Consider the following 17,932-nt stretch of genomic DNA (forward strand, 5'->3'; position numbering starts at 1 on the left):
CAACCTAAAAATAGCTTTCAAGACAACACACAATAGCACTAATATCTTACATAATACCAAGACAATCAATAATACTAATAAATACCACCACTCAGGAATATACCGTATTAAATGCAACAACTGCGAAATAAGTTACATAGGACGTATCGGTAGGAATTTTGCAAGCAGATATAATGAACACGTCAATGCCGTAATACATAATCACTTCTCCGCAATAGGCCAACACATTGACGAATACAAACACAATTTTACGAACATTGAAAATGACATGAAAATACTTAACATAAACCCCAAAGACCCCTTACTCAATATAACAGAAGAACTATACATATCACTAGATCAATATACCAATCCTAACTACAATATAAACGAAATTACAGAAAAAACCAACACCATATTCAACAAAGCCATACCCGCCTTAAAAAACTATTATCTTAAAATAATCAACAAACAACGTTCAACACGCGCCATTGCGCAGATAATTGATACGCCCAACTCCACCCCTACTCCTACGACAACAACTCTCCCCACCCACCCCTCCATTCGCCTTGCAGCAGCGGACACTAGCACCAAAAGAACACGATACAGTACATGCCAGGCAGCCAAAGCTAGCACATCCCAACCACAGCAGCAATATTAAATATTCTACTGAAAACACACACACAAACAAGCATTCTTTAGATCATAAATTCTTAATTCTACCTTTCGTTTCTTACAGACACATATCAGCAACTACAGACCAGAAAAGACCCACCATTCTGCATTTGACACTTACCGAAAAAATATACTAGATCCAATACTTCTGGCAATATTTGACCACAGCTGCACATAACTACCTCTGGCCATACATCAAACTTGTTATCAACAATTGAAGAAGTCCATCAATTAAACTAATGAATAAGCATAATTTATAGTAGGACTAAAATAAGAACACCGTTCACGAATGAAATACGGACATTCTCCATTCATACTGGAAAAACAAGAAAATTTGACGAATGCAAGACGCCCAACTCAATTTAACAAAGTGTTCCTATATATTGTAACAGATTTTAACATGAACTGTATATTTTAACATGCCATTCAACATGTACCACAAATTTTAAAATGATAATGTACCTGTATGTATGTTGTATGTTTAGTCCTCAGCCCCAAGGCTGGTTGGATCCTCAACAGTTCCGCCATCAGCTGTCATAGATGGCCTAGGCATCACTGAAGAGGCATACTAGGGAAATGAGGAGTGAGGTAGTTTCCCGTTGCTTTCCTCACCGAGCCAGAAGTTTCTATTACATATCAGTCTACCGAGCCCACTGAAATGCACGCACCAATCAGCCCTATGAGCAATATTTTCACACCATTCATAGCAGGGACTGGCTGCAGAAGGAATGGCATTACTAGCATCACTCATACCTCAGTCACTTTCATTTTGTCAAAGCCAAGGATAAAACTGAGACAGATCAATGAAAGTAACAAAATTGCTCTAGCCAATACCAGAAGACATAGTGCACTGTAAACACTATTTAATAATAATTCACCTACACGATTCTTAGGCCTAAAAAGATTCACCTATTATTTTAGAATGCATATATAGTCAATTTTAACTTTAAGTATGCCCAATTAGAACATATAACTTTAATAATGGTCAAGGCAAATCAATAAAACTTGACTTATGTGAAGGTAACAGTGTACAGCTGAGGATGACCGTATGTAAAAAAGGTCTAAACCGGTACTGTAGATTGAATTTTTATATAAATAAATTTGTATTGAAAAGGTGGACACTTTCTTGTCTAGAACATGTATCTGTCTTGTGCTGCCTTCTGCGCAGGCTAGCGCATCTTCTTGGCCTTGTCTATATCTCTGGCCAAACAGTGCTAGGGAGAATTCTTATGTAACTGGCCTCTCTGTCTGGCTTGTGAGAGCCAGCGAGTTGCTTGCTTGCTACGATGGCGAGAAGAAGGTTTCAATGTAGCTCTGAGCTAGCTCTCAGGGTAGCCATGGATTACGGCTAGTATTCATTGTGCAAGGATGTTGTTCATCCTCAAGAACTCTCTTGAATTTTACATTCCATATTCAATATTTTTCTTCTCTGGTCGATTAAGTACGCCTCCTTCAAGTTAAATTTTTCTGAGTAAGTAACAACTTGTGTCTGAAACAGGGAAGCGGCATGTAAACTGTAAGTTACTATTTACTGCATCCAAGTTATTCTTCGTCAATCGTTTCGAGATTTAGTGAAATTCTATCTCCCTGATTTTATTCTGGTCTTGAGTGGTCCTTCTGAAATTCGTCTGATACTTAAATTTAAGGTAAACTGTTTAAAAAGAAAAATATAAATAAATTTCGGTCTCTGCATGTTTTTCTATAAAAATGGGTTTATCATTTATGTATATTTCAAAACGCTTACTCCCATGATATGGTTATTATTAAATGTTAAAAGTAAAGTTTTTAGGAGTAACGTTGTGGTACTATTATGAACCTAAAGAAATGTGTCAATTAGAATGTTTAATGCCTGAATGAGTTCCCACAAGTGTTTGTTACTAGTATTTGATCCCTTATTGATACTATTTATTTTTGGAGTATCCTTTCTCCTTATTTAACCTTTTCTGAAGCTTCGTTGTTCTCTTCTGTTCATTCATGAATTCGACTATTGTAGGATTGCTGGGATTGTTGCCTTCTTGTGATTTTGCCTGCACCAGTAACCATGGTGATGTTTACTGATTTGATGGATGAATTCAGTATCCTGTGCTATAATTCACGTGTACTTTGATTCTTTTCTGATGTTTTAAACAGTTTCCCTTTATCTCAGTATATTTCTCGTCCTCCTTAGGATGTCTATTTCTTTTGCCTATTTCTGGCTCATGATTGGATTTTTTTGACGCTTGTGGAAACTCACGGCATGGAACTTGAACCTACGCAAGTGTACCTAATCCGCTGAAGAGCAACTGTTAAATTTTGTGAAGAAATTGTTAAGAACGAGGGTCATTAATTGTTTGAATACACATTGTACTTAATCGACTTTAAATATTACCTCCCTTTTATTTAGCGTTGGTCGGCCATCAACAAACTGTTTAAATTAGATCTCAATTTTTTTCAAGTAGGTTTTTAATTAATTTTACTTAACCCTGATTATGTTACCATCCATTGAGCCTAATATTAAGGCATTTTTTCCTTCTCAGTTGTTACACCAATTTTTAGTAAATTCCAAAATAAATAACTCACCTTTTAAAACCTAATATCTGGTTTATTTTCTTTCAACTAGTGCTAAACTGATACCCTACCAGCTTTGTTTCTCTGTATCTATGGCAATACCTAGTGTACTCAAAGTAAGTATTTCATTGCCTTGGTCTTTATTCGTGTGGGTTATGTGCCCAGCGCTTTGGTTCACCTTTAAGGTTTGTTTAACCTTGCCTTGTACTTGTACCAGCTAAAAGCACGGTACCGGCTGGTGCATGTTAATCTGAGAAGTTTGCCTACTTGCAGGAGAGTGTTTATGTATAGCTTGCCAATGTAGAAGGGCGCTTTGATGGGAAGTTTGCCAGAGAGCTCCGGCTCTCTCTCTTTCGTGTAAATCCAGCTCCTCCAGAATCCGAGTGGCCGGTTGCCGCCTTCATTTTCAGTTGGTGGGTGGATTGGTAACCACCTGGAGTAATGTTGTTCTTACTTGCACGATTCATGGTGTGCTTGTTCTCAAACGACTGGGTTAATCCCGAGGGATCAGAGTACAATCAGGTGGGTGAGTTCCTGAAGGTTTTTTGAGGCAGCCGCTCCGACTCGGAGTACAGACGCAGACCAGTTGCCGCATCAAATAGGTGAACAGATGCTACTGGATTTATTATTACCCTATGCCGTTGGCCATCTAGTGGCTCTTCCGCCTACCCCAAGGGCAAGAGAGTGCCCTGAACCTCTACCCGCCCATCCACCCTCCGAAGAGGCCGTTGGCACTTGGTAGAGGAGGACCACTTATACCCGTGGTCACTCGGTTTGTGGGCACAGTTTAACTTTTTTTTTCTATTTGCTTTACGTCGCACAGACACAAACAGGTTTTATGGCGACAATGGGATGGGAAAGGACCAGGAATGGGAAAGAAGCAGCCGTGGCCTTAATTAAGGTACATCCCCAGCATTTGCCTGGAGTGAAAATGGGAAACCATAGAAAACCATCTTCAGGGCTTCTGACAGTGGGGTTCGAACCCACTATCTCCCGGATGGAAGCTCACATCTGCGTGCCCCTAACCGCATGGCCCAACTCGCCCAGTATTTGTTGTTATTATTATTATTATTATTATTATTATTATTATTATTATTATTATTATTGTGATCACCATCATCTACAAAACTGCTGCTGGTGATTGCCATCTTGCAAGCAACTAGTTTCTGCCATATTTAAAGAAAACATTAGTCGTAAGACTCAAGTGGAGAGTAAAATGGAAGGCGAGGGAAAGGAAGGAGGCAGGGCACCTGCGGGGGAATAGAACGAAAGCAGGGCGGAAGGATGGGGTAGTGAGGGTAATTGACGGGAGTGTGTATTACGGATTACTTGGAAAATCGAACTGTTTTTCGAAACTTTGGTATTTTTAAGCCACTTGATTAAAAGATTGAAAAGGATAGTGTGTTTCTCGTAAATTTCGTTTAAATTATAATTGGGGTTGAAGCATTGATCACAGTTAATGTAACAACTTTCAATAATATTCATGATGGGTCCCTTATTTGCTGTTTGAAGAACTTCCATATCTTGTTCAATGTTGGTAAATTTGTGATCAGTGTCGTGCATATGTAGACCCATGGCAGAGAACTTATTGTGCCTCATCGCGCTGACAAGTTCTCAATAACTAATCATAAAGTTTCGTCCTGTTTGACCCAGTACGAGCAGCTGCATTCATTACATTTTAGTCTGTATATTCCAGATTTGGAGTAAATATTGGGGGTATTGAGTGATGCAGAGTTGTGTAAAATTTCAGGGGTTCTATTGTTGGTTTTCCTTCCCCTCGCCTGCTTTACCGCTGCACACACACATCGTCCGGTTCAGTCTGTGTAACAAACACGTTCAACAAGCTGCTCAAGGTGAGTCAATCATTATTTAATGATTCTAATGATTTTAGTAACTTCCATACATTGCTTCCAACGTCTAACTTGGCTAATTTCTCCTTCAGGTTTAAACTGAGGTGGGAATTCATCTCTACTTATATTACGATCTTACATGATCAAAGTAAATTTCCCCAGAACCACCTAACATCAAGTGAATAAGTGTCCCCAACATAAACAGCATAAAACAGCACAAATTCACTTATCCCGGATGTACACAGACTGGACTATATAACGAATTGCCGGAATTTTAAGAATTTTATGTTACAGCAATCAATTGTAACATAATTTTAACTTATCTCATTTATCATTACAGTAATGTGTTTTATAATGTGTTAAAGTGTGTTTTAGATGTTTTAGTAATACAGTACGTATATAATCGTTTAATTTGTACTTAAGGCTGATGATGGCACATAGATACCGAAACTAGTACCATTTGACCATTGGACATGTGATTGAATCACAAATAAAATGTCATTGTACTGAATAGGTGGACCTTGAGAGAATTTTAATTTTACTGTAATCCCACTTCAATACCCTATGAAATTCATAACTATAAGCTCATCAAGTAAGCTCAGGTAAGCTCATCAAGTGGCACGTCAAGTACCTGGACTTGCTTCCAGGTTCTAGCCATATTTAGATTACTTTCCGATTCACGGATGTATTTAAATTTACGATTACATATGATCTGATAAGGTTTATTCCTAATTATACCATGATTTTCTTAGGGCCGGTATTATAATAGAGGTTTAAACTCTTGGTTCAGTTTAAACTTCGGTTTATCTGTTAGTCGTGTATTGTAAAACTTAATCTTAAGTTTAATGAGACATTAATTTTACTGCCACTTATCTACCGTTTAAACTGAAGTTCAAGAATACATAACCTTACAACACGGCAGAACGAATGGATCTCGAAGATACTTTTGAGGAGTTTGAAGAAATACTAAGCGATGACGAAGAGGCGGTTCAAATCATTGAACGACCACGGGCACTACAAGTTTTCTGAGCAAGGGGTCGTCACTTTCATATATGGAATGAAAAATAATTTTTAAACAGGTTTAGGCTTATATAACAGACTTTCATAACCCTAATTCAGCAAATTGGTGCTAGAATAAAACATGCAACGAAAAGGTAAGAACGTAAAAATGTTTTGAACTGTTTGAATGTCAAAAGTGTAAATTTTAGAAAATAAAGTAACTTCCTTCTATTTCAGAAATCATGCTGTAGACCCCGTCAGTCAGCTACTAATAGCATTGCGGTTTTATGCCTCCCGTAGTATGTTTATTAAAATGGGAGATTTCGGAGGAATTCATAAGGCCACTGTTTCACGGACTATATAAATATTTCTGTACTAATTGCACAAGCAATTCTATTTCCTTACAAGTAAAATTCGCACAACGTTTATTGCTTTTATCCACCATTTTACCTACTAGAAGTAAACAAAACATTATCGATAGTCATCTTTTCTTGCAAGTCACAGCAAAACATTATCGACAGTCATCTCTCCTCGCAAGTCACTGCTACCAAGATCGTATATTTCCGTCTTCACCTCAGTTTAACTTAGGCCAGTCATTATAAGATCAACATTGGTTTAAACTCAAGTTACAGTTTAACTCAGTCTACAGTTTTAACCCTCATTATAATACCGGCCCTTAGTCAGTTGGGTCACAAGTATGTTTGTAACATTGGAAAAAGCATCTTATTGAGACATCAGATTTTTAACTTTAGAAGTTAGCCATAGATTATTAGGTTTGCAGGACATTTATCTGTCTTTTGCATACCTATTTGTTGTACAGGCTATGTACAGCGTGTTTTACAAAAAAGGAAACTCAAACCAAGTCTACGACTCTTAACAATGCTAGGTAACTTATGGTGCGTGTGCTTTTATTCATTTACGTTTCAGAGGACAGTCAAGTAACTGTGACACTGGACAGTGAAGCAAGTGTTTCACGGTTTGTGGTTTGTTGAATTCACATTTGATGTTGTCGGCAGCTATGTAGCCCCATCTGGTAAGGTTGACTTTGGACCTGCCCACTCCTGTCCTCCGTCAATTCCAAAATTTTCATACAGTCCAGTATTCATTGTAGCCAGGTGGTAATTCCTCTAATGGCACCTGTCCCGAGATGTTAGGGATCTTAGTTTTCCACAACTGCACTCTTGCTACTTCAGGTCATCCAATTACTGTAGTTCCCATGATGTTTCCAAGAAACTTTCCCTGGACTCAAGTCTCTGAACTGGGAGTACAAGGCCACGCGTGGGATGAGCACTTCATCGTTCTAATCTAGTCCTCGCCTTGTTCGCAGCTACTTCTCTATGAATACAAGGAGGAGAAATCCCTGCAAGCTGATAGCCTGTCGCTAACGTACAGGTCTCATTGAGGACCACGCCCAACAGCTTGACAGCAGATAATGAATACCATGAATACCAAACATATTCTGTGACAGAGTAACAAAGGGCCATAGCTGGCACACAGATGGTTTGTGGTTTTCTGAGCAAGGGGTCGTCACTTTCATATATGGAATGAAAAATAATTTTTAAATAGGTTTAGGCTTATATTACAGACTTTCATAACCCTAATTCAGCAAATTGGTGCTAGAATAAAACATGCAACAAAAAGGTAAGAATGTAAAAATGTTTTGAACTGTGACCCAGCCAATTTACACAACAGGTTATTTCATGCAGAAACTTCCACTTTGCAATTCATACAGTGCCTTCTAAATGCGACGGTTTTGTATTTTGCAGTGGCACAAGTCTGCAGTTCAATACCTGACCAGGCTTTTCTAATCATCATCATCATCATCATTTCTTCTTCATTTCCTGTTTCTCATGTTTCCAGCCTTCTGGGTCGAGTTGTGAATCAAGGACCTCCACAGTTGTCTACCTCTCCACCACTCCCTTCCTTCAATATTTCTTCTACTCTTACTCCTCTCTGATCTACTGTATACACTCCTTCACCATATCAATCCACCTCTTTCTGGGCCTTCCCCGTTGTCTTCCTCCTATTATTTTCTCCATAAATGCTTTGAAACCCTATCCTCTTCCATTCTCATCATGTGCCCATATCATTTTAACTTACTGGTCTATTATCTTGTCTGTACGTTTAGGAATCCAATTCTCTCTCTGATTTCTATATTTCTGACTTTATCCCTTCATGTCTTCCCAGTCTCTAAGGAATATCACCTCGGCTGCCTGGATTCTGCTTTCATCTGTTTTGTTGTTGTCCATATGCCCGCTGTGCACGTCAAAACTGGTGTGTAATACACTGACTACAGAATTTCCTTGAATTTCCCTGGGATGTCCCAGTTCAACACTATACCTCTCACAAGGGTGAAACTCAATGGCTTGTTGGATTCTCTTTCCAATCTCTTCATTTATTTTCCCATCTTCAGCAAGTATACTGCCCAAATATTTGAAGTTTTTCACAACTTTAATTGCCTTCCATTTACTTCAATATTCTCTCTTACTTCTCTATTACCTCTCATTATCACTACTATCATATTCTTCTCCACACTTATTTTCATTCCAGATTCCTCTATCTCCCGATTCCATGTAGTAACTTCTTCTTGTACTTCCATTTTATCTTCTTCCCATATTACTATGTTGTCTGCAAAAAGTCAGGCCTTTGTCTCTTTTCTTCCCTTTTCTTGTTGTACTCTCTTGTGGATTTCATCCATGACCGTGAAAATGAGTAGAGCATAATACACTTCCTTGCCGAATTCCTGTTTCTACATTGAACCAGTTTGTTTGTCCTTTCTTAGTCTTCATACCACTACCACATTTTTCATGCATGGCTTTCATCATTTGTACTTCTGATCTGCCTACCTTCCTTTTTATTAATTAATCCCAGACCAGATGCCATGGTACACTGATATATGCCTTCTCAATATCTATAAATGTCATCACTAGGGTTCGGATGTTTAGGAAAAGTCATATTTTTTCTTTGTCTCTATTTTCTTGTCTGATTGGATTTTAGTGCAAATCAGGTGATTATCATCACAATTAAGTGATTTTCATTTGTCATATAAATGCATATTTTGGCTATTTTTTGCCATAAGGTCATAATATTCCGAGCTATTTTAGTAGAAACATCATATTTCGGCGGTTTGACGACAGCTTTAGGTGTGCGAAATCATCTTCAACTTACCGAATGCGAACTAGTGTTTACAAAACTGCTTCTCAGTATCACGCTGCTGACACAAATCGAATAGTCGAATAACCAACCCGTTGTACTCGGCAACCCAGTCTCCCAGGTAGAGACAGAAATAATCTGGAAAATCGCGTCCCAGCAGTGAGCTAATTACTTCTGGTAATCGCTCACTTGTCTTTGTTTAGATATTAGAACCTCAACCTCCTTGCACTTACAGTAAATCATATACCAGCACTCATTCCAGTATGCCTAAGGAAAAGTCTTCTACTAGTGTTAAGTTACAAAGCTTTGTTAAGGAATTTGGAGAAGAATATTTATGTACAGACAGTTTAGTTCTATTTTGCAAGTTGTGTGAAGTGAAAGTTGTGGCTGAAAAACGATTTAATGTGCAACAACATTGTAACACGGTGAAACACAGCAACAATGTCAAACAACAACATGTCGATAAGAAGATGCAGCAATATATTGATATTCGATAAGGCTGTTACATCTTCAGTGATGGACAGATGTTCGGATTTTTCAAAGGAACTTTGTGAAATGGTGGTGTCTGCAAACATTCCTCTAAACAAGGTGAACAATACCCATTTCAAGAATTTTCTGGAGAAATACACTAAAAACTCTGTTCCTACAGAATCAACACTGCGAAAAAACTATTCATCGCGTTGCTAAGAAGATACTCTAAATCGAATAAGACACAGTGTAGCAGACAATAAGATTTGGATATCTATTGATGAGACGGCGGACACTGCATGTAGATATATAGGGAATGTAATTATTGGAACACTTCGTGCTAATCGCCCTGGGGATATTTTTCTACTAACCTCAGAAGTTTTAGAGAGCAAATCATTCAACGATTGCAATTCTTTTTGAAAATGCACTAAAAATTTTGTGGACGGATGAAATTAAGCGGAAAAACGTATTTCTCTTTGTTACTGATGCTGCTCCGTACGTGGTGAAAGCTGCTGAAGGCCACAAACTGTTTTATCCAAGAATGATTCACGTCACTTGCCTTGCGCATGCTGGCAGAAGAAATACGTGGACATTTTCCTGAAGTCGATAAATTAATATCCAACGTCAAATTTTTTTTTTTTTTTTTTTTTTTTTTTTTTTTTTTTTTTGAAAGCACCACTGCGGGTTGCGACTTTCAAGGAGTTAGCTCCTTCGACGCCACTCCCTCCACAGCCAGTTCTTACTAGGCGGGGGACTTGGCTCAATGCTGCCACATATTATTGCGTAAACTACTCCACTATCAAAATCATTGTTAACAGCTTCAACAAAGATGATGCCTCTTCTATAAAGACTGCCCAAGAATTGTTTTCCAACAGTTTGTTAGATAGTTTGGCATATTTTAAGTCGATCGAGTGCAATTACTCGTTTAAAATCTGCTGGCTTAGAAATTCATACAAATACTGACATTGTGAGAAGTGTTGAACTTTCAGTACAACAATCACATGGAATAGTTGGTGACAGGGTAAAACGGAAACTTCAAAATGTGCTTAATCGAAATGATGGTTTTCACCGTGTGAGCAAGATAAATGATGTTCTTAGAGGAGAAGGTACCAGTACACTTCAAAATGAGTGCATACTCGACAGCAGTGATTTAACATTATTTAAACATGCACCAATAATGTCTTGTGATGTAGAAAGGAGCTTCTCTTCTTACAAGAATGTGTTCAGTGATAATCGGAGGTCTTTCGCGCCTGATGCTTTAAAGATGAACCTCGTCATACGCTTCAATTCCACCCGCGGAGAAGAACGAAAAAGGTATGTGAGTTTGCACTATAGGCTCTGACGCCCTCCCATAATATACTGAAAGAAATCTATTTAACACGTTCGCTGCTATGCAAAGTAAACATTCCCATCCCAATGCTGAGGGACCGGATCCGGCCTCTAGTGCACTTCCCGCCAGTGCGCGTGACCCGGATCCGGCCCGCGTTGCCATGCCATTTCTAAGCAGTCAGTGTGAGCTAAGCTCTTGACAAAGACACATCGTATGTTGTACGCACCTTGAGTAGTAGTGGCGTGATATATTTTCGCTCGTCGTTCGTCGCTCACATCTTTTGGTGATTTTCGATTTGACCAGGTTAGGTTGAGTTCCGGTTCGTCCTCACTTTCCGTTTCAGAATTAGCACTTACTTCACTCATAAACTCATCATCACTGCCAGAAAAATCAACACTACAATGAGCCATCACACACTACTTCCACAATCGTTAAAAATCACCAAAAGATGTGAGCGACGGACGACGAGCGAAAATATATCACGCCACTACTACTCAAAATGCGTACAGCATACGATGTGTCTTCGTCAAGCGCTGAGCTCACACGGATTGCTTAGAAATGGCGTGGCAACGCGGGCCGGATCCGGTCTTGCGCACTGGCGGGAAGCGCACTAGGGGCCGGATCCGGTCCCTCAGCATTGAACGTGTTAATTCGTTTCTTGGTGCTCAGTTTGAACTTTAACACATTTGAATAATGTTAATGAAATCTGGGCTTAAACGTTCCAAAAATATATTTTTTAAATAGACTGATTTCTAGTTTTCTCGTATTTCAAACCACCAATGTAGGGTGCAAACATGGACTTTTACAATGTTGTGTGATCTGATAATCTTAGCGAACTTAGTTCACAAAAGTTTGATAAGTGAATCAAGGATAATAGACTGTGAATAACTGCTGCACATGTATATTCAGAAAACTAATATTAAAGTAAGAACAAAGAATTTAGTTAAACATGTTTCAGAGGAATTACCGTTCCGATTTATAATTTATTTTAAAATGCCAATATTTTGATTAATCATTTTCGGGTCATATTTTGTCATTTTTACATCATATTTCGTCACTTTTGAGGTCATATTTCCTCACTTCTGAGGTCATGCTTGCTTGTTTATTTGGGCTATTTTTAGGTCTTAAACATCCGAGCCCTAGTCATCACTAAATCCTTCCTGAACTCCCATCTTGTCTCCATTATGTTCCTTAATGCAAAAATTAGATCAAAAGTTGATATCTCTTCTAAATCCATATTATTCTACCTCCATTTCCTTTTCTACTGTCATACTCAGTCTTCACTCTAATATCCTCCACAAAGATCTTTGCTACATGTGAAATGAGGGTGGTTCCCTTAGAGTTGCTACATTCTTATCACCCTTTTTGAATATTAAGATTATCCTTTCTCTAATATTCAGGTACTTCCTTTTTCTTCTGTATTATTTATTACTTAATTCCAACTATTCAATACATAAAGAGTGATTTTAATTAAGAATTAAATCTTATGAAGTAAATTATAGGGACATGTTTTGCCCTTATTTTAATGGCGAAACATCCTAATTAAATCACGTTGTAAAAATCCTGCATTATCCATTCCTCGAAGAAAAGATTTCCCGGATCAACCGTCCAGAAATTTCAGTTCCATCAATGCTAAATCCTCGATCAGAAGTTTTTCAAAAAACTGTATCCTACGAAAGGACTATGGCATACTTACGGATCTTGGTGTTGACGTCCCGTCATTGTGGTGATATGAAGAAGTACTGTACTGGAAAAGCGATCGGCAGTGAACTTGCATAAGGGATCATCTTAGCATCGCATTCGGGTAGTATTGTTTACAGAATCCTCGTAAATCATAAAGCAGAGAGTGCCCACGACAACTGGACGGAGACAGAGGGCATTTCGACAGCTCTATTTGAAGACTGAACAAGTTTCGTTGGCCTATTTGCAAAACGTCCACATTATGTCCATGGTTAGATGTTTATTTTTTTACTTTCTTCGACTGTGTCGCTCAACATGTTTTCGGTATTTCCCTCAGGGCACTGTATAGTCACTTGGCTTTCAGGCAGGAATCGAAACTGCTCTTTCTTAAGTAACACAAATTTAGTATTTTAATATTATCGTATACGATTGTTATTGAGACTAGAGCAGATGTTGCACCTTACAAAAGGTACATAAAGCCATGGGAGGTTTTGAGATTGCCTATTACTGTTTTCATCCTTGTTTGTGTTAAGATGTTATAAAAGCCGCAGTTGTTTTATTTGCGCACATTACATTAAAAACTTTGTATCATTTCGCACTTGTACCGACTTGTACAGCAAGAGCTTTTTCCAGCCGAAATGTTAATGAAATTTTTTCTCTTTCCAATTTGATTGTGATTAGTGATGGACAGAACTAAATATAATGCATTCGAGAACTTGAGGATTGATACTTCCGAAACCATATTCTCGAGTTCAACATAACCTTTAAAAGTCGATATAGGCCTAATTTACGCAGTACAAGATTTCCATAAACTGACTAGGAACAGTATACCCGTGACAATTACAATGGAGGATTAAAAAAAAAAAAGGATTTTGCCAGCACTTTTGTATCTAATGTGCTTTATTTTATTAGATTAGAGAATGAAAAGGTACTTGTGGTCGATAGTTGTTTGGCTTGGCATTAAGGGTATTAGATTTTTCGAAGAGTTTGGCTGATCAAAGTTGCTGAATTGAAAGAAGTTTTCAAAGGAATATGACGAAGTTTTCAGAGGAATCTGATGATGTTTCCCCAGTAAAACTCAATGTAAATTTTTGAGATTTTTAAGTCGTGTAATTAACGTTTGAAGCCAGCCCCGCAGACTAACTTGCCTGCCTCTCACCCAGAGGACCCAGGTTCGATTACTGGCCAGTATTACCTGGATATGAGGGCTGGTTCCAGGTTCAGTCATTCTACAATTACCTTTAATTGAGGAGCTATTTAATGGTGATATCGCGACCCTGGTCTAGAGAGCCAGAAGTACTTCCTCATATACAGCCTAGAAACCGCTACATTAACAAGAAAGGACAACTCAAAACTCCAAGCAGCAGAAATGTTCCTAAGCACAATGATCCAGAAGACCAGGAGGGATAAAATCAGGAATGAAACAGTCAGACAAGACATAGGACTAGAAGACTCCTTCCTCCAGAAGATCCAAAAGGCAAGACTGAAGTGGTTTGGTCATGTGAAAAGAATGAGTGCCAACAGGTCTGCAAGAAAGGAGTATGAAAGAGAAATAATGGGAGAGAGATCAGTGGGCAGACCTAGAGAAAAATGGACAGACTTAGTGAAGAAGGATGTACAGGAGAGAGGTCAGGATTGGGAGCAGACTGTGAACGAAGAATGGTTCATGGACCAAACAGAATGTAAGGGGCTCGTATACCACACCTGGGAAGCTGGAGTTGGTCAACGATGATGATGATGATGATGATGATGATCACGTCTTCTGCTATTCTTCCTACAGGACTCAATCACATTTTCTAAGCCTAAACAAATCAACCTATATTCTACATCCTGTACTCTAAATAAAAGAATAAACTGTAATGTTGTTACCAATGTCATTTGTACCATCACTGGAGGGCAGTTACAAGTTCAGGATCCTTTACAAAGAACCACCAAAGGATGCTATAGTTTTTTGTTTTGTTTTTTAAATTCATAAATGATGAATGTATGGTTTACAAGCATATTTTGGTGTAAGAAGCTACTCTACCATTTTGCATTATGAGAAAATCACTATCTGGTCAAAATTTACACTCAGAACCTCACCTTCTTGGATGGTAACAGTTGGAAGCATGTATGTAAAAGACGATTATCTGGGTCTGTGGCAGTCATAATTGCTGTAAACAGGTCTTCAAACTGGTTGGCATCATCATCTGGATTAGTGGAACCTTCAGATGTATCTTCAGTATCAACATCTTGTCTTTTAGCTTCAGCAGCAGCTGCTTTCCGGGCCTGTGATTAACAATATTCAGTCAACTATCAGCAATAACCAAGAGACAGAATAAACAGAAATAACTGCTTAGGTTATGAGGTACATGATCAAATACAGTAGAGATAATACAGAACAGTCTGTGAGACATCAACGGACACCAGTGTGAACACTATCTGGCAATAGGTCCTGGAGAAACTTACTTTATCATACAAGCTTGTCCATTAGTCGGTGAAGTGGTGGTTGCTGTGTAAATTAAAAATCAATAAGTAACTGTGAGTATGATTCACTTATACCTCCTCTCACCAAGCTCGATAGTTGCAGTCGCGTAAGTGTGGCCAGTATCCAGTAATCGGGAGATAGTGGGTTCAAGCCCCTCTGTTGGCAGACCTGAAGATGGTTTTCCGTGGTTTTCCATTTCCACACCAGGCAAATGCCGGGGCTGTACCTTAATTAAGGCCACGACCATTTCCTTCCACTTCCTGGGCCTTTCCTATCCCATCGTCGCCATAAGACATATCTGTGTTGGTGCGACGTAAATCAACTAGCAACAATAAGAGTAAAAAGAAAACCGTAGTCGTGCACTGTGGAAAAGAGAAAAAGAAGTGACCATAGACAGAGAACGGTTAGAGAATGTAGAACAGTTTACATATCTGGGTAGCATTATTAATGGAAGTAATGAAATCAACCCTGAAATTAATAACAGACTAAGTAAAGGTACAGCATTTTATCATCAAGTCAGAGAGCTTTTATGGGATGATAAAGTACCCAAAAGAATGAAATTTAATAATAATGTTATTTGTTTTACGTCCCACTAACTACTTTTTGTGGTCTTCGGAGACGCCGAGGTGCCGGAATTTAGTCCCACAGGAGTTCTTTTACGTGCCAGTAAATCTACCGACATGGGGCTGTCGTATTTGAGCACCTTCAAATACCACCCGACTGAGCCAGGATCGAACCTGCCAAGTTGGGGTTAGAACGCCAGCGCCTTAACCGTCTGAGCCACTCAGCCCGGCGAGAACGAAATTAACATTATATAAACAGGATTTTATACCAATTGTAACATACGGACTAGATACACTGGTAACTAATAAGAGATAAGATAGTAACATCCAAGCAGTGGAAAAGAAATTTTTAAGAACATCGGTTTAAAAAAAAAAAGACAAGAAGCGACAGAATTCAAAATATTAAAATCAGAGAAGAGCTTAAATATAGAACTTTTAGTACAGAACATACAGAAGGCAAGACTGAAATGGTTCGGACATGCAAAAAGAATGGGTAGCAAGAAGGGAATTGGAAAGAGAAGTTAAAGGAAAGAGACCAGTTGGAAGACCGAGAAGAAGGTGGATGGATCAGATTTGGAAGGACATTAGAGAAACTGGATTGGATGTGGCAGAAGTAATGGAGCAGGAAAAATGGAAGAACAGAAAGGAGTGGAGGAGGCTTGTTAACCACACCCGGGCGACTGGAGTGGGACACTGATGATGATGATGATGATGATGATGATGATGAGTGCATATTTTGGGGTTGCCCCCTGTTAGGGTATATTTCAAAAGTATTTTTCATCTTGAGAATAGACATCAGTTTCTGCAGGACACTATTGGAAAATTTGACATGTATCTGAGATAACTGAAATGTTAAGCTGTGGTGGTTATCCTCAGGTAGGCTGTTTGACAGGTCGGCAACATGTTTAAATTTAGCAACACTAGCTCTACATCTGGCCATGGCTTTGTCTACCTGCATGGCAATTAGGTGGGTACTGATTCTTGGAATTACCCTTTCGTAAATTGTTACCTTTCATGCACACTTAGTTCTTGCCAGTCTTACTTTGGTTGCGTTGAAACAGGTTGTGGTTCATAGTAAGTTAAATAGCTGTATTCTTGCTCCTTAATTTATAATGCCTAAAGAAAAGAGAACTGCTAGTGCAGTATTGAAAGTGTACGTACTCAAGTTTCAAGACTTTTCAACTGACGGAAATGTGCTGTTTTGCAAATACTGTAGCACAGTCGTAACTGCAACTAAAAAGTATCAGATTCAACAACATCTTCAAACAACAAAACACAGTAAATAGAAAGAGGTAAACTTAAAACAAAAAACACCAGTCTCTTGTAACTATTGCTTTAGTTAAACCTGAACCAACACGATTACCGTAAATTCAATGAAGATCTGCGTAAAGTATTTGTCTTGGCAAACATCCCATTGGTAAGCTAAACAATAAGAACTAAGTTCAGTTTCTGCAGCAGTATACAATACAACCCGTCCCAGATGAATCAACAATTAAGAAGAATTATGTTCCTCAGCTTCATACATAGCCAGCCCCGTGGTTAGTGTGGCTGCCTCTTACCCAGGGGCCCCAGGTTCGATTTCCGGCCAGGTCAGAGATTTTTACCTGGACCTGAGGGCTGGTTCTGGGTCCACTCGGCCTACATGGTTAGAATTGGGAAGCATCTGACGGTGAGACAGTGGCCCCGGTCAAGAAAGCCTAGAATAACAGTCAAGAGGATTCATCGTGCTGACTACACGACACCTCACAATCTGCAGGCCTTCGGGCTGAACAGCGGTCACTTGGTAGGCCAAGGCCCTTCAAGGGTTGTAGTGTCATGGGGTTAGTATTTTTTTAGCTTTATAAGTAATGTTTGGTAAACTAAGGGAAAAAGCTAATGGAAAATATATTTGGATCTCACTAAACAGAACAATGGACGTGGATCAAAGATATGCAGCTAACTTCGTGTTTGGAATTTTAGGAGAGGAAGAAGAGAGAGACAAATCATATCTCAACAGCTGGTCATTGATACAGATGTTGAAGAGAACTGGAGTCAAAATGCTCCCCTGAGGTAGGCCATTTTTCTGTGCTCTCCTATTCTGCACTGACCTTGGAAGTCAACAAAAAACCTGCGGTTTTGAAGGCGAGTGCTGATAAATCCAGTTATATGGAAATTCTTGATTAGACTGAAACCCTCGACACGGAGTAACCGGTGATTGACAGCATCATACACTGCTGTTAGA

At 38.9% G+C, this 17,932-nt stretch overlaps 1 protein-coding gene across 12 annotated transcripts in view; it reads right to left on the reverse strand.

Moving 5' to 3' along the window:
- Nucleotides 1-17,932, reverse strand: part of polybromo (protein) — a 618,289-nt gene that overhangs the window by 452,900 nt on the left and 147,457 nt on the right. For all 12 annotated transcript variants that reach the window (XR_010858640.2, XM_067138036.2, XM_067138039.2 and 9 more), the window contains one exon: nt 14,764-14,949. Coding sequence is in view for 11 of the 12 variants with exons in the window: in XM_067138036.2 (XP_066994137.2) it covers nt 14,764-14,949 (186 nt within the window). In the remaining variant the exon portion in view is untranslated. The remainder of the gene's footprint in view (nt 1-14,763; nt 14,950-17,932) is intronic.

The sequence above is a fragment of the Anabrus simplex genome, chromosome 1 (genome assembly GCF_040414725.1).
Source record: "Anabrus simplex isolate iqAnaSimp1 chromosome 1, ASM4041472v1, whole genome shotgun sequence".
NCBI classification, from domain to species: Eukaryota; Metazoa; Arthropoda; class Insecta; order Orthoptera; family Tettigoniidae; genus Anabrus; species Anabrus simplex.